Genomic DNA, 21,016 nt, shown 5'->3' with positions numbered 1-21,016 from the left:
TATCTACAACATTTTACCTATGATGTTATTTGCTATATTGTGGTGGTAGGATGTGGATGTATATTGGCAAAGATGCAGGTATTGAAAGCGAGGAAGAAAATTACCAGCAATAAAATATTGGAAGGAATGAAACGACAACCATTTGTACAATTTACTATCCTTCCATACATTTGATACCATGAAATCTAAAGATAGGTTCGCAGGCAACAAAACATACGCTCACAGCAGCTAAGTCGTCCAGGCAGTCAACAAGTGTTGTCACATATTTTTTCTTTTGTCAATGAGAACATTTACGACACATGAAAATCTGAATACGAGTAATAACCCATGAAGTAATTAGAATTTGTTTCGATTGTCTGGCTCATGACCCTAAAAAATTTATATTAGCTTTAGCCTCTGGAGCATGTACAAGATTTTTCAAAGTGATCAAGGGCCTTAACTCTGGCAGTAATTATCGGAAATTGTTGAAAATGATTAGGATTCTTTGTCGCATGACCTTAATTTAAACGGTGCATATAAATTTAAAGTCAATCGGATATTAACATTACCCTCTACAGTGTCCACAAGATATTTCAAAGTGATCAAGGGCCAGAACTCTGGCAGGAATTATCAGAAATCGCTGCAAATCAACGGGCTTCTCCGTCTAATGACCTTAAGCACTCTGTATAAATTTAAGGTCAATCAGATATTAACTTTAGCCTCTAGAGCGTCCACACACAATTGTGGATGCTGGACCGACGGCTGGACCAATGGCGACGACAATATACGACCACATCTCAATGTGGGCATATAAAAATCTAAATTTCAAATGAGAAACCTTTTCTCTATAAAATCTTATCTTCTTTAGCAATTCTTAGATTCATATCAATACCCTGAGTGAATTCTCTTGTAAACTCTGATCAACAAGGTCGTATCTCCAGAATACTGCAACCTGCTGGTGATTCTGCTCATCAATGATAATTAACAGGTTCAGGTTTTTATTTAATTTTGGTAAATAAATATCCAGTGAAACTGTCATTCAATTCTTGCCTTTGCAGTTTGTTGTGTGAAATCATCTAAAGGGTGTGGAGTGGTTCATTTGGGAACTGCTTCTGTGCAAAATTAGTCACCTATTATTTTGCAAGAGCAGTGACTTGGCCAGTCTATGACCTCTCTGATCTGAACAAATAAACCACAGATGTGTTATTATTATTTCTCAAGGTTATCACATAAATTAATGATACGGGAAGAACATTTTTTTTTTACATACAGTTATGGACTAGATATTTCAAAATTATGAAGTCAGAAAAAAAAATAAATTGGCAGTAATTATCGGAAATCATTGAAAATCAATAGGATTCTTTGTCTCATGACCTTAAACACTGTGTATCAAACTAGCCTTCACGTAAAAGGGGCGCGATCGCTCTCACTCTCCTGGACATGCCTGGATGTCAGTTGAGGTGCGCTTTTATAGCTCGCCTCAATGTCTAAATTGACTCCCTTCAAAGAAAATCATCAGGAAATGAAAATGAAAACTACTGTCAAAATTGAGAATCATATTGCTTGTCCGTTACAATAAGTTGAATAACAGTTAAACCTTTGTGTGAATCGGCCATCTGGTTCATAATCCATATAATTAGCACATTTAAAGGTAATTATGATATTTCGGTAAAAAAAAGCAAAAAAAAAAAGCTTGCTTGTTGTTATTCATAGAAGCTCCTGTAAGTTTCCTTTGTAATAATAAGCCATGTGGTGATTGATGACACCTCGCGCGGCATGGATTGTGAATCTCAGGATTTGTGCCGTCTTCGACGCTCGATCTGTACAAATTCCAGGTAGATATTAAAATAATAATTGGATAATACATTTTATGGTTTCACTGACCCATTGTTAAATTTAAATAGTCATTGAATAATCCCTGATAGAACACCGGATATCCAGAGAAACAGACATTAATGATATATTTATCTGTCAGGATCTCCAATGCTTCCGATTCCCGATAACAAGTGACATGCATCAGTTGGAATTAAGTCAATAAACCAGCATTGCTAGATTTAGTTTTAAATAGCATTTTAATTAACTTCTTTTTTATGGAGTTATTTTTAAAAAATATTGTTATTATATGGCATAATCGTATGGAATTTTATTTTTTTTAAAGCAATTTCAATTATGGTTGTCGAGTGATCATTGTGCCGCTTGTCTATCATCCACGAGTGAATAAAAACTTTGTAAGTTACGTGATTGCTAGACAAAAACAATAATTTGTGTTTTAAATATGAAGAAATGCCATGGTGTCGTATCAGCTTATTTTGGCTACTGCATTTTCTGAAACTGGCTGTAGTAGGAAAATCCTAAATCGAACGACTGATGATATCTGTTTATCCATTGAATAAACGAAGACGGTAATTTATTCAGTAATATTACTGACTTGAACTTCCAAGTCATAGCCTATTCAGAATACAACATTCTCCATAACAAATTACCAAAAATTATTTTTGTTGAAGTCTGGTTATATTAAAGTGAACGGGAGCGTCTATTTCCTACCGGGACCTCATTTGACCCAATTCTGACCAGTTGGTTTCAAAATGGATTAAAATCCCTGTTCTTATTACAAATGCTAAAAAATCTCTCACACAAGAGATTCGGGAGAGCTTTCTCAGGAGAGCGATTTACCCTTTTTCCAATTTCAGGAGAGCTTTTTTTTTTTTTACTCTCCCGGAATTTATTCACAAGAAGGCCTGACAAGCAATTGTGGACACCAGACAGGGGCAACAGCAATATATGACCGCATTTCAATGTGGGCGTATAAAAACTGTCAGCCATCCGGTTATGATTGGTACACTTGCAATAAAAAAGCTTATTTTTGATAATGGACAACACGATTTATTTTCATAGCTCCTTCACATCTAGATTTGATAGTTTGCTTGATATTAGAAATGAAATGAAATGGGGTTTAACTTCCCATTGAACTGTTTAGCACTGACTGGGCTGATGAAGACGGGCATATGCCATGCAGTGTTCTACGAGGGAAATTTTACCCCAGCAGCGGCACTGGACAGCGGTGCTATCTCTCACTCTTATTTCAAATACCAACTGCCAAGCTTTTTTTATGTGTACGCCAACATGTACACAGAATGACTAAGACACTGTTCCTGGCAAGGACCTCTATCCTGCACCACCGACAAGGGAAAACCATGCTGGAAAGTCCTAATAAGAAACTTTCTCAGGCAACACTGGGAGCGAAAACCAAGACCTCCGGGTTAGTGAGTCAACTTCTTACAGTCACACACTGAGCGACCAGGGCTCCCTGATTCATATGCTTGATATTAGTATTACGAAAGATATAATTTTCCAATAAATATATCTAGAACATGCAGTACATGACTTATTTCGTTCATAAAAGTCTCTGACTTTTTTATCTGTGTGTCTATGTTCATTGCTGGAGGTTGACAAGAGTGTTTAATGGGCACTCTATACAAACTAGGTCCTTTTGGGACTAATTTATGGTTCAATTTTATTTCAATATATCGCTTGTGCATAGTGGTCTTTATCAATGGGAGAAAACTGGACTGGTAACCCTACTCCTTTTCACATACAAGCTGGATATCAAAACAACATCGCTTGACTCAATGACAGACCTTATGATCTAAAGTGCACATGTTAGACCATTCACCCAACCACCCTGCAAATTAAAATTCTGAATTGTTTTAAATAATAATAGTAGTTTATTTTATATTGCACACAATATCCATTAATGACCATGCTCAAAGTGTAGTCCAAAAAGATCACCACTAAGCATTGCACTATCTGGAGATATGGTCAGATTCAATTTTACATTAAATGATAAAAGAGTAATTTGATTCTAATTGTAGTGTGTTAATATATCTAATGATAGACAGACTAATTTGATTCTAATTGTGATGTGTACAATGAAATTTTTGGCATTTTAATTTTAGTCATGGGAATTTAATATAAGTGAAGATTTATTGCAAATGAAAGTAATAAAAGCAATTAAATAAGATTTAAAGAGTTAAGGTTGCTAATTCATTTTGTGTTGAATTAATAACATGAAATCTTAGGTAGAAATGTAAGAATTTTATCGTTAATTATTCACATTGATTTCTCACGCTAACATCAGTGGACAAACTACAGTCGTGTAAAAGAGGCTGAGACCACACACTGACAGCAGTGGCTGATGGCAGCAGCATAGAGCTAAATAGGACAAGACAAAGTGCCTGTATCTATTCCTCGTTTTGATTGGCTACATTCTATCATAAAATCTATTGTTGATCAAAAACATATCATATGTGAAGAGATATTTGTTCTATGACATCTGTATGGTTATTACAGAAATTGATTATTTAAAAGTTGGCAAAGAATTTTATTCATCAAATATTTTTCATCATAACTATTATCATTTGAGGTTAACAATTATTCAGGACGACCGTTTAAGGTACAGTATAAATGCTTACTTTAATAGTTTTAAGTAAAATTGATACAAGTTTATTCATTTACAATATTTCTTGTTCTGTCTGTTATTTTTCAAGACCAGGACCCGGTTTCACAAAACATTCTCAGATTTAAGTTAAGAATTTACTCAAAATTTTTCGAATTATTTTAACTAAAAGTAAAATATATAACCCTTTATAAAACTTTTGTTGTTTTTATGAATCAAATACATCAATAAGAAACTATGTGGAAAATTTTGTGTTTTTGGATCAAGGATATTTCTCATAAACTGTGACCGAAAGATGAAAGTTAATGCGTTGTGAAACCGGGACCAGGTGTATGAATATAGAGTGAGAGACAGACAGAGACCTTTAATAGGAATAAAAAAAATTTTTTTTTTTTTTTTTAAGTTAACTTTTTATTTTTGATTTATTGTTTTAAATGTTAACTTTTTATATTTCTATAAATATTTTTGATTTATTGTTTTAAACTTGAACTATGTCTGCAAAGAATGCAAGACAAGATCCATAATTACCATAAAATGATCGTCATTTAAGGGATTCTGAATCGTTTACAAACTATAATGTTAAAAAGGAATACCAGTCGAAAAATTAATTTCTGTTTGGAATTTAAAAAGATATGAAGAATTGAAAATATCTAACATTTAGCAACCTCTGTTGATGGCATAAACAAACCAGCGTCACCCTTTAAATACAAAATGGGATATTCCCTACTGTTGACACATACATTTTGATTATGTTTTCTTGATTAAATATTAAATAATCAGTTTGACGACTAATTGGTGTTGATTAAGATCGGTATCAGTGAATGTAAGTTAAACACCCCAAATAAACTTCTTTATACCCCCATCAGACCGGGGTGGCGTCCTTACTGCTCCGCTACGGCGACTGAAAATGATCTCAAAGTGCATCAAGATGGCCATAAGCGTGATAAAGGCGTGGTGAAAACGCCAGATATTGTGCTGTGGTCTCCATGGTCGTTAAAGATCGCCGAGTCACGGCGTTTGTTTTGCGCATGTTAAAAATAAACGCCAAGATTATATGATTTGATCTGGAAAGCTGTGAGAACGCCACTTTTTTCAAGTTTGTAATTTTTGGGGATATTTTCTCGCGTTGTGTTCATGTTTGCCAGCGACCTTGTGCATTTTCTGGTCGCAGTAAGGACGCCACCTCAGGCTGATGGGGGCATTAATTAGACACTGTCTGTATATGAGTTTTTCAAAGACACATTCATTACAAGGAAACTAGTATTTCAATAATTAACTAAGGGAGTTCACACAGAGATTGAGACTAAAACATGAGATATTTAGTATTAGACTTTCTATGATAAACAAGCCTATTTAGGTAATACAGATAATATTAATTAATAATTGACTTTAGAAGCATCAGACCTGTTTAAATCAAACATTATTTGACATGGTATAATCACAATTTGGATAATGAGAGTTCATTAAGATTTGTTATTTTCATAAAATTTGACCATTAATAATTAAAATCATTAACAACAGCTGCATTTCTTAATAAGAAATTACAGATTTAATTCCAATCTATATTGTCTTCTTGATTCCTTTTCCGCACAGTCTTGTGAGATGCCAAATTTACATTAGATGTACATATAGTTTTTTGTTCAGTGGATGGAAAATTTGGTTTTGAGATTATGATTACATATTTGATTTTTATTAGTTGTTCCAGTAGATCTCATTGAACTGTTGACAAAACTTTTTACAGATTCAAAATCATTAGGAGCAATGGAACTGTGACACTTATGTATAAAATATCATCTGTATGCTTCATACATGTGAATTCTATGCATTATAAAACTCTTGTGGGTAGACATAAATATCATTTCTTTGTAGCAGCATTAACCGGTCCAATTTTGTATTTTCATGTATGAGAAAAAAAGAAAAAATTGTCTCTTACAGACAGACCTTGTGATTTACAGAGCACACATTACACCACAAACCAGCCACCCAAATTATCTCCTTAAATGAACCTAAATTTTCCAGCTAAATTCTGGATTAAGAAAATTTGGCTCCAATTAGGTATAAGACTTCGTACAGATACCATCCGATTTTACCCTCAAATTCAATTTTGCTAAACTAGTCAAGGTGTGAGCAAGTCTAGATTTATCATCAATTAGAAGCTAAATAAGAATGAGAATAAATGTTTCAAGACTGTACCATTAATATAAATAAGATTATAAACCTTTCAGTGCCACAAAGTGGATTACTCATTTCTGATTCTCCGATCATTTCTAGAAAATAGATGGTCATTATAACTTGATATGAAAAAAATTATGAAAGCCCTGTCAAAGTATTCATTGTAAAATGACTGAAAATTGACATTTACATTGCATTTCATGTCATATTTCATTTTCAAAAAGTCTGTAAAGCAACACCTTAAAATCACATTAGACGTCTTCACAAGCTCAAGGCAATGGCATCAAAATTATAGTGTAATGAGAATTGCTCAGCTGTATCTTTTCTGATGGATCAAATACCTTTCCAATCGATAAAAGTAGTTGACATTTCTAGTCAATCATTTCTGAAAACATTTATACTTAAATAAAAAATCTGAGAAAAGCCCTCTGCTTACTCAGAATTGCAGAAGAATGCATTTATCAATCAATTAAAATTATTATCCAATATCTAATTATCTTGGACATAACCTTGTTGAAAAATTGGTAAGGCCACACTTATTTTAATTTTTGTTCTTTAGGAACATGGTGGGGGGTGGGGGGGAGTGACAGCCGAATGGTCAACGCATGCACGTTACATCACAATGTCTGTCATTGAGTTAAATGGTGTGGATTTCGATTCCCCGTCTGTACATGACAAGGAGTATGGTTGCCTGTCCAACCTTGGGGGTCTTTCTCCAGGTCCTCTGGTTTCCTCCCATGCAAGCAAATTATTGAAATAAAATAGAAATGTTAATCCCAAAATGACTTCATATTTCTTTTTGGGGAAGTGGAATTTAAAAACAAAAATACTTGTTTCATCTTCTCAAAAACTTTTAGTTGAGATTTTTAAGCTTTGAAGTTATAAACAAAAACATTGTTCCCGACACTCTAATTACTATTTATTTATGGCATAAAGAAGCTGAAAAACTAAATCAAAATGGTCTAGCTAACGTCAGATAACTAATCTACAATGGAAATCACTCATAGCATTCAAAAATAGAAACTTTGCAGACAACCTTATGTTTCTATAACCACTACTCATTCCACCAACACTTCATTTAAAAATATAACTGGTCTAAAAACGCATCAAGTACAAACAAATGTCTCATTTTAGCCACAATCACTATTGTAAATAGAAACAAATAAAAGGGAAAAAAACAAGACAACATGATATTATAAGCCATAAGACAATCAAATAATGATCGCAGGGGTTGGCCAGAAGTTGTTATAAATTCTCAAATATCTATTATGTCACGGCCTTCAGTTTACTTGGAAATAATAATCTCTATATATATCTATACTATTTTTATTGTTCTAGACATTCATAGAAAAATCTAATGAAAAAGAAGAAAAAACAACCACATTTTATTTTTCTTTGTTTTTTCAAAACAATGTTATAATTTGTGACAGCTATTTGAAGGTCATATATCATGTTAAGATTATCTATCGTTTCAATGATTTTATTTCTTACCAGACGCTTGTGACAAGATCTCTTCGAATATTTTTAGCGATCCTGTCATCACTGTTTTTTTTTCTGTATTGGTAAAAACTAGCAAGAAAAACCTAGAAATAAAACATGGTGATATGTCGCCAATCCATATGAGGAATAGTGTTTTCTGTTGTTTTTTTTTAAGAAGAGTAGGACGTCAAACCCCATTTTATTTCATTTTACTGTTTTTTGTTTTTTTTATTGTTTTACTTTTAGACACACATAGATAATGCGAACAATACAAGCAATTTGTGAAACTATACTAATAATAAAAGGCAAAGGCCATTTCATGTTGTCATATTTCTATTTACTGAGACGAAATGCAGCAATCAGACAAATGAAGTAGGGCATACACCCTGAGTGAAATTTTGCCCAGGGAGTGGTGCTATGACCTACTTTTATTTCGATTTCCAATGTTCCAGATGCCTAAGGTATACATGAGACCTTGTTGTTTAGTTCCATCTAAACGACAAGACCCTTTTCCTTGTAAGATCCTTAACCCTACACCACTAACAGAGAAAAACCAGACTGATAGTGAAATCCAAAAGAACTTTCTTGGCCAAGACTGGAATTGAGCAACAGCGGCCCCTCCCCTCTGAATTACAAATTAGAGTCTGTAAAAGTTTTATCTGCAGATCAATACTTAAAGGACCTAAGTCCGTAACTCAAAATCCTCCAAAATCTTCGACATCGAAAACACGAATTACTGGTCAATTTAAATCAACATTGATGATGTAAACTTCCCGGGAAAAGATGAGCCTCTGATATCCGATATTTAAGATAAAATAATTTTTTTAACATTGGTACACGAATCGTGTACCATAATGCGCTTCAGCCCCAGTTGTATTGAGAGACTCGAAGGACGAGGCTAGACACATTGCACCAAATCAAATGGAGTTATGTAGACTAGAATAACTAGACGCTAGAAATTTGCACTCGATTGAGATTGCTGACTTATTTCGCCGAACATAACTGATTTGAAATTGGAGTAAAAACGGAAACCATTAAATGTATATCAGTTTATATACATTCATATTACAGTATTATATGTGTTGCGACCCACTTTTGTGAATTTCTAGGGCCCAAATGTTAGCGATTTAGCTCCTTTAATGTCTGAGTTAAGAAATTAGAACATTTTTCTATCTGAATTACAACGATAAAACTACATACATTATTACCTACATGAACATTGTAAATAAAACAAGTAGTATTAAGTGTTCCAGACAGCATACACTGACTCATGCATAATACCCATTGGGAATTCAGTACTGGTAAATATATCATGGACATGGATTTCAATATTTTTCATAGAAAATGAGTTATAAATTGGACACTAATGATTCTGTGGCAGCTTCCATGGGAGTTTCATATAACAACTTACATCTGTATATAGATTCTGGAAAAGATAAAATAAATTATATGGCTCAATTTTCAAAACTTGTGAGGTATAACAGCAAGTGTCAGGAATAATTTAATCTCAAAGGAAAATGTACCACTATGGCAATTGATAAGAAATTAGAAACTAAAGACGAAGAAAACAAAATTGCCCTGTAAATATGTACAAGAAACCTGATAATTATGCAGGATTCTTTTAGCAATTTTCCTTTCTTAAAATCAATGTTGGTTTTAGCAGTTGTCAGTTTTATTTCTCAGCTATTTTTTTTTTTTAGGTGCATAATATATTTGTCTTGTATCTTTTACAAGATTACCATATACGTTCTCATTCAATCACTACAAATTACAAATTGTAAAAAGAAAATCCCAAAGGGGAAGCATTCACATCCCCTTAAAAAGCTTTTAACACTTTTTAAGTACACTCTAGGTCCATTTTCTTCTGAAATAATCCATTAAATTAATCTAAACCTTAACAGTGTAATATTTTTTAAGAGACCATCGATTACCAGCCAATAAGTAAAACTCAATAAGCAATAACATAGTGTCAAAGCTTGGGGCCAACTAATGTCTAATGCCATGGGTTTAGTTTGTGTGTAGTGTGGTACTCCTCCACTTATTGAATTAAATTAATGTGACCCGTGAAAGCAAAATGAGTCGGAATTCACCAGTCTTTTACAATATGGGCAAAGGTAAAAGTTTAGATTTGACAAATAAAGCAAACTAATTGTTTTCATTTTTGTTCATATATTATTATAACAAACAATTAATTGTGACTTCTGGGTCATTTTGATGTCACAGGTCATTATTTACTTATTTATTCACAAGTCAAGCCCATAATCAACTCTCTAAGCCATTGGATGGCTAAGTCATCTTATGGATAAGAATCCTTTCTTCACTTAAAATGTAACAATCAAATGGAATTGAGGCTTTGTTATTACCGTAGCAATTAGCAATGGAACTTGGCAATCAAGACTATCTTGTCAAAACTTCAAACAAGTACTCATAACTTCGATTAGAATAAAGTAATTTGGCTGAAATTGTCAATGTATTCATCATCATTTATCTAAATCTTACATAATGCATGTTTAACCTTTATTGGTAGAAAATCCTGTCATTTTACTATATCAGTCCAGTTCTTTATAACTGTGACCCCACTGCTTGTTGAGCATGTATTTAATAAAGTGCATTTCCTCTTTGTGCTGGAAGGATCTCTATACAATACAGTAACCACAACAACTATTAAGTGAAATGAAATGAAATGGGGTTTAACGTCCTCCTGTTCTGCTCTGACTGGGCTAATGAAGACGGGCATATGCCACATAGTGTGCTATGAGCGAAATTTTGCCGGGCAACGGCACAATGGCCTACTCTAATATCGAATTCCAGCTGCCGAGGGATCTTTTACGTGCATGCCAATGTATACACAGCACCTTGTTTTTTCGTCCCATCTGAATGACTAGACGGCTGTCCTTGTCAGGTCTCCATCCTGCACCACTGACAAGGGGAAACCACATCGGAAAATATTCCTGATGAACTTTCTCGGCCAATGCAGGGATCGAACACCTGACGTCCAGGTTAGCGAGCCAGCGTCTTACCCACTTAGCCACTGTGGCTCCATAAGTATTAAGAGCAAACTAAAGAAACAGAAAAATAGCATTTGGCAAGCTGTTCACTAAAAACAACTGAAAGCATCTGACTATTTTGAAATCTAATTCTTTTACAAATAATCTTGTAATAAAAAACTAAGATGTTAACATTTGAACTAAAAGGTTTCCAAGATACTTCCATAAATATAAATCGGCTACACCACAATCAACAGCATGGGTTCTGGAAGAATGTATTCTTGTAACATTAACTGTTTTATCAGACATACATAGCAACAATACATCTTCCTTATCCTATAAATCTAGCAAATGTTACAGAAATTCAGGACAGAGGGATAAATCTATGTCAAGCAAGTTAATCCTAGGTTTTGTGGCAAATCCACCAAGAATGAAAAAAGGATTAGAGAAACCATTAATATTAAGCCATTGTAAAGTAGTTGTAAGTGATAATGAATACTGCAGTATTCCCAAGTCTCACTTTATGTTAAATAAGTTAATACATGAAAATGTTTTGAACTTTCAAACTAATTTTGTGACAAAATCACATGAACAATTCTCACAAATGGATTCTTCTAACCAAAATTACTCTCATAATTAATAATTATATTAAAGCTTTGACATGTCAACATAATTTACTATTTTTCCTTTTCTAAATAGTTTTAGTAATTTTGATAATGTATTTGTAATCCGTTTAAAGCAAATCACGCACACAAATTTGATCTTCGTGTCTCTATCAGTTAATAAACAATGGGTTTTAAAGAATCAAACAGGGACTTATCTATTTGCTGATCAGTATTTAATTGTTACTATATAGGATAAATTTATATTGATTCAATATAAATAACGATACAGAAATATACTTTAAAGCTCTATAAGTAAGACTTATGTCTTGGGTAACAGATAATTAAAAAAAACCAGATGACATAATGTTTTTATCTGGAACTTCCTTGTCAGATATTAAATCTTTTTAAAAGATCATTTAATATATCCTGCTTCTTAAATCTTATTGAAAAAACAAAAAATAAACACAGGTAAAATCTCCTTACTTCTGCTCTATTATTTTCTCAATTTCCGAGATTCATCTTATACTATAGGAAGATATTTAGTTCAAACAGAGAAATGTCATTTGTCTGGGAAACCAAACTGGATAAATGTATAACTAACTAAAAAGACGTTTAAATCTTTTGAAGGATCCTTGTAATCATCCTAAGACAAGACTTTGCCCACACAGGTCGATATCTTTTGATCAAACAATACTCTTGGGTAATTGAACTATATTCATATGGGTTATATTTTAAATGGTTCCGAATCATGACAGACAATCCTCAATTTGAGATAACAAATTATAGAATATTTCACTTTGATCATCTGTCCAAATTTGAAAATATATTGAAAATATTTGTCAAATACAAAGAGAGACTGAAAATATGTTCCTTTTGATACATATCTTTTCTTATGTATTAGTCAGTTAGATCAGGTCTTATATCAAATCAACCTGACTCTTGACTACCTGGTACCTTGAATTGTTTAACCTACAAGTCAAGCGACTTGTAATTACGGACATCAATTTCATGCATTCTATGATTTCATGTATTATTATAACTCAAATCCATGCATCACTTAATTTTTCCTCTCTTGAGGAAATAATTGACTCAGTCGCCTAGCCAGACAATATCAGAATCCAAATGGCTGAAACAGGTATAATTATCTAGAAGCACTCTCTTGATCTACCCAGAGATGAGCAAAATTCCCCTTCTACCCAGATTAATCTCAGTTTTGATTAGAATCTTTGCGAGTTTATGGAAGGCTTTTTCCATACCAAACAATTATTAGCAATTATCCTTTCACCATCAACAAAGCTTAATTTTAAAAATTCAATACATCGAGAGTGTATATTTCCCAGATTCAAAAGAAATTAATTTTAGATAATAATTAATATATTCCTTCTCATCTGATCATCTATATAGCCATCAAATAATAGCTACTGATATTAAAGTCATCAGCATTATTTATATCAAATATATTGTAAAATGGGTTGATAGACAAGATGACAAGCAGATGTAAATCTTTGTGTCAAATGTCAAATTAATAATTGATATTATTGTGCAGACATAGAGTCATTAACGCTATCTGTGTGGCAGGTGAGCTAAAATTGCAATCCTTAATTTACAAAAATTAAAAAATCACTCTCCCAGTATGGCCAATTGAGAAGTTTGGGTCAATTATTAGAGTTATAATATAAGAATAAGGAGAGTGATTTCTTTCATTTGTTAGACCGGGGTATTTAGAATATAAGTCTATATGCAGCCAGGACTTTATTCCAGGTGATAACTAAACTTTATGGGGATTTGAAACTGTAAAGTATGTAATAAAAAATTCTCTATGTTCTTTCTGGAATGGTAGAAAAATTGCTACTTATGGCATAAAATATGAATAAAAGTAAACTTTTTGTGAGAACTGATCACAAACAGTATTATAGGCCCCAATGACCTGGTTTAACTAACTTGGTAACATTCCTAGATCAGTGAGCAAAAAACACATCAATATGGTATATTCTGAAATTCATCATATCATCCTAAAGGCCAAATTATAAACCAAAACCGGAGACAGAATGTTCTTATTGCATGACCATAGTGGATAAAGACTAAAAACACTATTAGTTTCCACATATATCATTATTTATTATAAGGGAATTGTCTTCATTAAGGGATGTTATATGTATGACGTCATCTTAAAAAAGCTTTTATAATGAAATATATACTAATGCAGTTAATCTAAGAAAGCTTTCTTAAGATGTATATGTTAAAGGGCTTATGACTCTACTCTTTGGAACCTTAAAAATACATCAAAATTGGTCTAAAAAGCACATATTAATTTAATATAAATGTATATGAAGTGATTTATATTCAATTTTTTAAAAAATTATTGTAATTTCTAATTAATTTTGTTTGATGAAATAAATGAACAGTCCAGACTGGGTGACATTTAAGCCTGCTTAGTTCATTCTACACATTTTCTTTTTATTATTTAATATTTTGTCAGTTGTGAATCAGCCATTAGTAATTACTTCCACAAAGTCTTGTAGGATACCAGTATGTTTTTCTATCTTCATTACAAATGACGTACAAACCATAGAATCCATGACTATTGCACTGGTTATAAAATGTTCATTGTGTCTCAAATATTGAATAAAAGAATCATAAATTTTCACAGCATGATAACAACTTGAATATGGATTGAAATGGAATTTATTGAATTTTAATTCGAGTTTTCAATTTCAAAACTATGGAAGATAATGAGTAAGAGGTTTAGCTCCTTAAAGTTATTTTCTGGCCATTCATTAAGAACTGATTGACTCAGATTAAGGAAGTATTTCCAAGGATTTAACAAATATGAGTATAGCATTAGCAACAGATCAATAATAACTGTATCAACTGATTTGATTGTACTTCTGTTCATTACTTGATAAAGGTAAAAAAAAACAACCCAAAATAGCCATGATTAAGTGAATTTATTACTCTTCTTATACTGTTAACATTAATGGAAGCTGTTTTTCATATAAAAGATTGACTTGCAACTATTGACACCTACGTGTGAAACAAATTAATCTTAACTGGCACTTAAGTCTAACTGGGATACATCTAAAAAGAATCTTGTCTAATGACTTCCTACTATTGAGGATTCAGATACAGTTTCCCGTGCCTGTTGCATACTGTCTAAAACATTAAAAACTATTACTATTAGTTAATCACTGTAGGAAACATTTAAAAAGAATCTTGTCAGATCACTTCCTACTATTGGGAATTTTCTCGGCTCGCTGCAAACTGTCCCAAACATTAAATTATTACTATTATTAACAGCAGTTTGAAATAAATGGAAATGCCTGTGTGGTCGTTAAATAATTTTTTTCCCCCCATCTATTCTGGCAATTGATGTTGAGATGATTTGGCTTTTACATTTTAATTCCCCTCCAAAAAAGACAGAATTAAAATCTGTACAACAGACTAACTTCTGTTCATCCTACTGAAAGAATAATATCATCATCATTTTTTTTTTTTGCCTATCCAATTATGTTGAGCTAAAGCTTGAACATTATTATAAATAAAAAAAGAAGACAAAATCAAAATGTAAACAGACTAACTCCTGTTCATTCTACTGCAATAATAATATGATAAATATCATGCTAGCCCAATTACTTATTTAGATAATATCGGATTAACTCAATTGAAATCATTTTTTTTTTGTCCAAGTTTAAACACCCACTAGTATCTTATGAATCTTTACATGTACAGAGAACAGTTTATTAGATAATACTCTTTACAGAAGATTAATCGGCTTTAATTCAACAATTAACTTTTATTTATTTAAAAGATTTCACTTTTAATCCAGTTATACCAAAAACCTATTAAAAGATCAAGATCTAGAATTTAAAATATTGATTGATATTGATCAAATATCAACGATCATTCAATACTGATAGATTAAGTGATCAATAATCCATCAAATACCTGTATGATCAAACTAATATGTCATATTCACAATAGCACATCAATCAGCTTTCATTAATTTCCGTTAGCGATTTAAAGGTTCAACATAATGAAATCGTCGAACCAGTCTCCCAGGAGCAATACAATAAATAATCAGAAGTTTTATAATAATAGAAATTATACAACAAAACAAACAAGAAACAATTATATTATTTGCTTCATTCCTACTGCCATTAGCAATTGCACACATTTGTTATTGCGGACATAAATAATGGATAACCATACTTTTTCATGTATTTTCAAATCTCAAATGTTCTGTCAGATAAGATTAACATATATTTTAAATCTTGTTTCATTTTTCTTTTTCAGATCAAGCATCAAATAATATCAAAGTGAAGTGAAGACAGGGTTGTACAGGAAATATTCTTTACAACGTTAAAAACGATTCTGTGATAATTCTATAATCAAATGACATTCAGAAATTACTCTCAAGTCAGCTGTGCAAAGTGAACTTTCTTAAAATGGGAGACTACGGCAACTTAACGGATTATGAACCAATTGGTCTGGATCTGGAAGCTCTTTATGCACATATGCGAAACTATCCAAACGTTATTATCCTAACTGTTGCATTGGGAATTTTATTTCTCATAGGAACAATTGGTAATATATTGGTGGTGGTTGTGTTCGCGAGAAGTTTTGTAAAACATAACTCAACATATTTAATTCTAACTTTGGCTGTGGTGGATTTGTTGATAAATTTGATTAATATTCCTGGTGTTTTATTGAGAGAATGGTATATACCATTTCGTATTGATATTGTTTGTAAGCTATGGGAAATGTTTCAAATGGCCACTATTCCTATATCTGCCTTAATCCTTGTAGCCATTGCTTTTGATCGCTACTTTCTGATATGTAAGGCATTTGAAGGTCCCATTTCCACGTTTTGGTCTCGCTTGTTTGTTGTGGCTGCTATTGTTATTGGTTTCATACTAGGAATACCGCCTATGTTGGCTGTTGGTGTTTACAACTATGAATACCATGGCTTGTGTCAACCAAACTTTTTAATAATTGATAAACAAACATTAGATAATTATTGGAAATTTCTAACATCATTATTTGTGTTGATCATAATCATCCTGACCACGCTATACGTTTTCATTTTCCTTAAAGTTTACAAACAGAGCAAGAAATGGAACGGTGTTCGCAAGAACAAAATTATTCCTAATCAAAAAAAGAATAAACAAGACAAATCTTGTACAGAAGAGATCCGAGATCCCTTGGGAAATGTAGTTGGTCACAAGCACCCAAGAATTAAATTCCACAGATTTGAGAGGTTCCAACGCTTTTTTGGTTGTCATGATGGAGATGAAAGCAAACTATTTGAGAACAAAAATAATGTCTTTTTAGTAAATGTGACACCCATACGGAACCAAGAGACAACCATTACAGAGAATCAAGATCGAGAATACACAGCAATCGAACAACTGACACCAGAATCGTGCAGCAAGAATAAAAATGTTAAGACGATTAAAAAAGCAGCCAAAAAGGTCAAAAACAAAACAGGTGCCGAATATCAGGAAAAGAACCATCGTCAGAAGAAAGCCCACATTAAAACAGCTAAAGTTTTGTGCATTGTAACAATTATCTACATCGTTAGTTATCTACCGACGTTTGTTATCACACATAGCCCTATACACAACAATATATTTCTCTTTTATTTCTATTTCATTCACAGCGCCTCCAATCCTGTTATCTATTCCTTCATGAATAAACAATTCAGAAATGAGATTAAAAAACTATTCAAAATAACCAAATAATGCGGATGTGATCTTCACCAAAAATGGATTATTTTGACACTGGTGTAGTTTAAAGTATTGGATTTCTGACTTTACTGACATATATTGATAATATATAGTTTTAAAAGTTTCAGTGATATTTAACAATGTGCATATTCTATTTTCTTCCTACGACTTCAGATTTAAATACTAACACTTTTTCCAAGTAACTAGATCTCTGTGGATTATCTTATCTTATTCATTTTCACAAAAAATCATTGGGTTTGTTCCCTTATGATCTCCTAAGATTTACATAACTTAATCATTTTTTGAACAGAAATGTCAAAATCCCATGTGATAAGTTAGTAATTGATATCAATACTAACTCCATAGAGACGAGAGATTAATGTTCAAAATTCAAAGTCACTTCAAGTGTATATATATGGCATCATCGAGATGGTCTTTGTCAAGGTAAGAAAAGACAAGTTGGTCGGAAAACATAAATTCTCATCCATGATAGATGAGAATCAAATTATAAATGACAATATGGGTTATTTTTATGAATTAGGACCTGAGTTTCCAACCTCTGGCTTGCAACTCCGACTGGGGTCACAGAGCACTGGGGTCATGATGGACTACTCTGAAACTTTTGAAAAAGTGTTATGTTTTCAAGAAAAGCATATATAAATCTTTGATCTATACACCTCTTGCCAGATTGCCAGTCGTCTTTCCTCTCTCATGCTCACGATTTGTTTCCTCAGTCTATCATAACAACATTTTGATCTGTAAATAATGATGATGTTTCATAGTAAAAGGTGACTGTTCTTTGAGGGGTCGCGATCAGATGATGGTTTCTGAAATGGGGTCACAACCAGCAAAAGTTTTGAAACCACAGAATTAGTAGAATAATTTGTGTATTTTAGACCTACGGCCAAAATATATTAATTTATACCCCTTTAGGGTCTTAATGTACAGTCACTGGTGTCCTGAAAACAGTTCTTAAAATGTCTTTTTAACAATTGTGCTTTAGATCACAAAGTCTATGATTGAGTGAAATGTTGTGGTTTCTGTCCCAGGCCTGTAAATTGAATGTGGTTATCCTCCCACTGATAAAGACTCTGGCACATAAGTCAATTATCGATTTACCATACACGTTAAGTTTGAAAATAACATAATCTCTCAATCTCTCTTGTAAAGCTTTGTAAATCATAAACAAAAATTTAAAACAAAGAAATGTCAGAACACATGCAATATATTTCTTTTAAGCTAAGCTGTGAAGGCCTTGATATGATCACATTGTCTGATCTAAAGCATAAAAGAACCTTTTAAAAATGTTTCGAAATTAAATTTTACTTTCCCTGAAAATTTAATACGAGAAAGTGTTAAAATCTTTTAGCTACATAAAATCCATGCCTTAAGCAAGTAATAACAAATAAATAAGGTGTACAATAAGATGGAAGGAATTGGATTGTGCAGAATACAACTTATTTACTTCCCATTTCAAATACAGTCAGTTACAATTTTGTGATAGAGTGTGACACAATAAATTATATTAAGAATCTTGTTAAAAAAGCGTTGTATATATATGTATATATATTACTATCTTTTCTTCGATAAGGAATTATGTTCCTAGCACAAATTGTTATTTATTGCCAAAGAAATTATTTAAAAATGAAAATCTATTAGGATCTTGTAAAAAAGGATTGTATATTACTACCTTTCTTTTTGATAAGGAATTATGTTCCTAGCAAAGATTGTTATTCATTGCAAAATAAATTATTTGAAAATCAAAATCTTCTATAAATAGACTCATAAAATAGATTAAACTATTAATTGTATAATTTTATTACACATTATTGTATAATGCAGTACCAATTTTAAGGTATTATTATTATTATTGTATATAAACTTATAATGTATATTGTTGTAGAAGTCAGCTGTCTGTTTCTATATTAAATTCTATTGATTGACAAAGTATTCTGTGATATATCTTCTATTAATATTAAGAACATCTTTCATGGAATTAATCCATTAATTTCTTTTTTGTACCAAATCAATTTGTCCTAGTAAAATGACAAATTTTAAATTGACATATTTCATATTGCATATCATCGTTTTTTTTTCTTTATAAATTACCTTAGTTTCATCCTTACAAAAGACTTGTACATAGAGGTTCTATTGTTATTGTTGTAAATAGAGGTTCTATTGTTATTGTTGTAAATAGAGGTTCTATTGTTATTGTTGTAAATAGATCCATTGTTATTGTTGTGGATGTCAGATGTGTCTGTGTCTATATAAATTCTACTATTTAATCAAATATTCTGTGATATATATCTTCTATTAATATTAAAAACATGTTTCATGGAATTAATTCATTTCCTTTTTTTTTTTTTTGAACTAAAACAATTTGTCAAAGTAAACTAATGACAAATTGTATTGGCATATTTCATATCAATCGCTTGTTTAATGATCAATTTATTATCATTCATCCTTACAAAACACAGCTATTTTAGACTTATCTAGACCTATTATAATTTAAGCTCTATCTATTGATGGGATCCAAGATGGATCGAGAAACGTCTTCAGGATTTCCAAGCGTGGGTTCCCTTTGTAAGTGGTCCACCCATGTAATTGTTGGTGTGTATGTAAAAGAAACCCGGACAGTTGGAATTCACTGATCAAAGAGTCAGCAGAAATGCTACCGTGTGGTGGTCAAAATTTCCTGTTCTTGCCCCCTGCATAATGCCTGTTTTCATTAATCCAGTTAATGCAGAAAAACGCATTTTAATTTATTTCCTGATACTACTTATAGATCAATGCAAAGGTAGGATGTACTTAAAAGATAAACACTTACTGTTTCTAATTTGGATGGTTATTGTGCTATAGAGATTTGTGCTACAATTGTCTACTGAGATAATGAAGTTGAGATAACATGATCATGTTATACAGATTTGAATAATATTGTCAGTCTGTGGAAACCACAGGTGCAAAACCAATCAGATCAGTGATATCATGAGGTTATTCCCAATATAAATATACCGTACTAGAGATACATTTTTTTTTTTTTTTTAGAAATGGGGTTTAACGTCCACTCAACACAAACTAGGTCATTTCGGAACTAACATATGGTTTAATTTTTATTTCAATAATTCACTTGCGCATAAGGGTCTTTAGCAGTGGGAGGAAACCGGAGGACCCGGAGGAAACTGGAGGACCCGGAGAAAACCCACGAGGTTGGAACTAGAGATACAACATAAGTATTGAAAAGCTCTGTTTTTGTAAGGATGTATAGACTTAATCACTTGAAATATCATAATTGAGACTTTTATTCTGGACAACAATGAATTAATTAAAATACACCCTGAAGACCAAAATTATGGTTGAAATTAACATAAGAAGACCAACTGTCTATTACATTTTTTTAAAAATGTCTGAGTTGCTTCTTGCCATTTGAAGTAACAGATGCCTATCATTAAAAACACTAAGCCAATTTATATGGATCAATGACTGGTTTATTATAAATATGTCACAGTGCCACTCTTTCCACTGGTGTTCTCTCATGTTTTCAAACACAAATGATATCAGATAATTATATCAGGGTATGTTAACAAGGACACTGATTACCAACCATGTTTTGAA

General features: G+C 32.2%; 2 protein-coding genes across 2 annotated transcripts in view; one reads left to right on the top strand and one right to left on the bottom strand.

Annotated features, from left to right (window-relative positions):
* LOC126824228 (ubiquitin carboxyl-terminal hydrolase 32) overlaps positions 1–21,016 on the bottom strand; it is a 173,493-nt gene that overhangs the window by 79,062 nt on the left and 73,415 nt on the right. The gene's annotated exons all lie outside the window — the stretch shown is intronic.
* LOC126824238 (octopamine receptor) lies at positions 4,297–19,744 on the top strand. Its single transcript, XM_050553437.2, has 2 exons — positions 4,297–4,432; positions 15,972–19,744. Exon 2 carries the CDS (start codon positions 16,124–16,126, stop codon positions 17,417–17,419), a length of 1,296 nt encoding a protein of 431 aa, XP_050409394.1. The 5' UTR covers positions 4,297–4,432; positions 15,972–16,123; the 3' UTR covers positions 17,420–19,744.

Source organism: Patella vulgata, chromosome 6 (genome assembly GCF_932274485.2).
Source record: "Patella vulgata chromosome 6, xgPatVulg1.2, whole genome shotgun sequence".
In the NCBI taxonomy this organism is placed as follows: Eukaryota; Metazoa; Mollusca; class Gastropoda; family Patellidae; genus Patella; species Patella vulgata.
The sequence above is the reverse complement of the archived record's forward strand: the minus strand, read 5'-3'. Positions and strand labels throughout refer to the sequence as shown.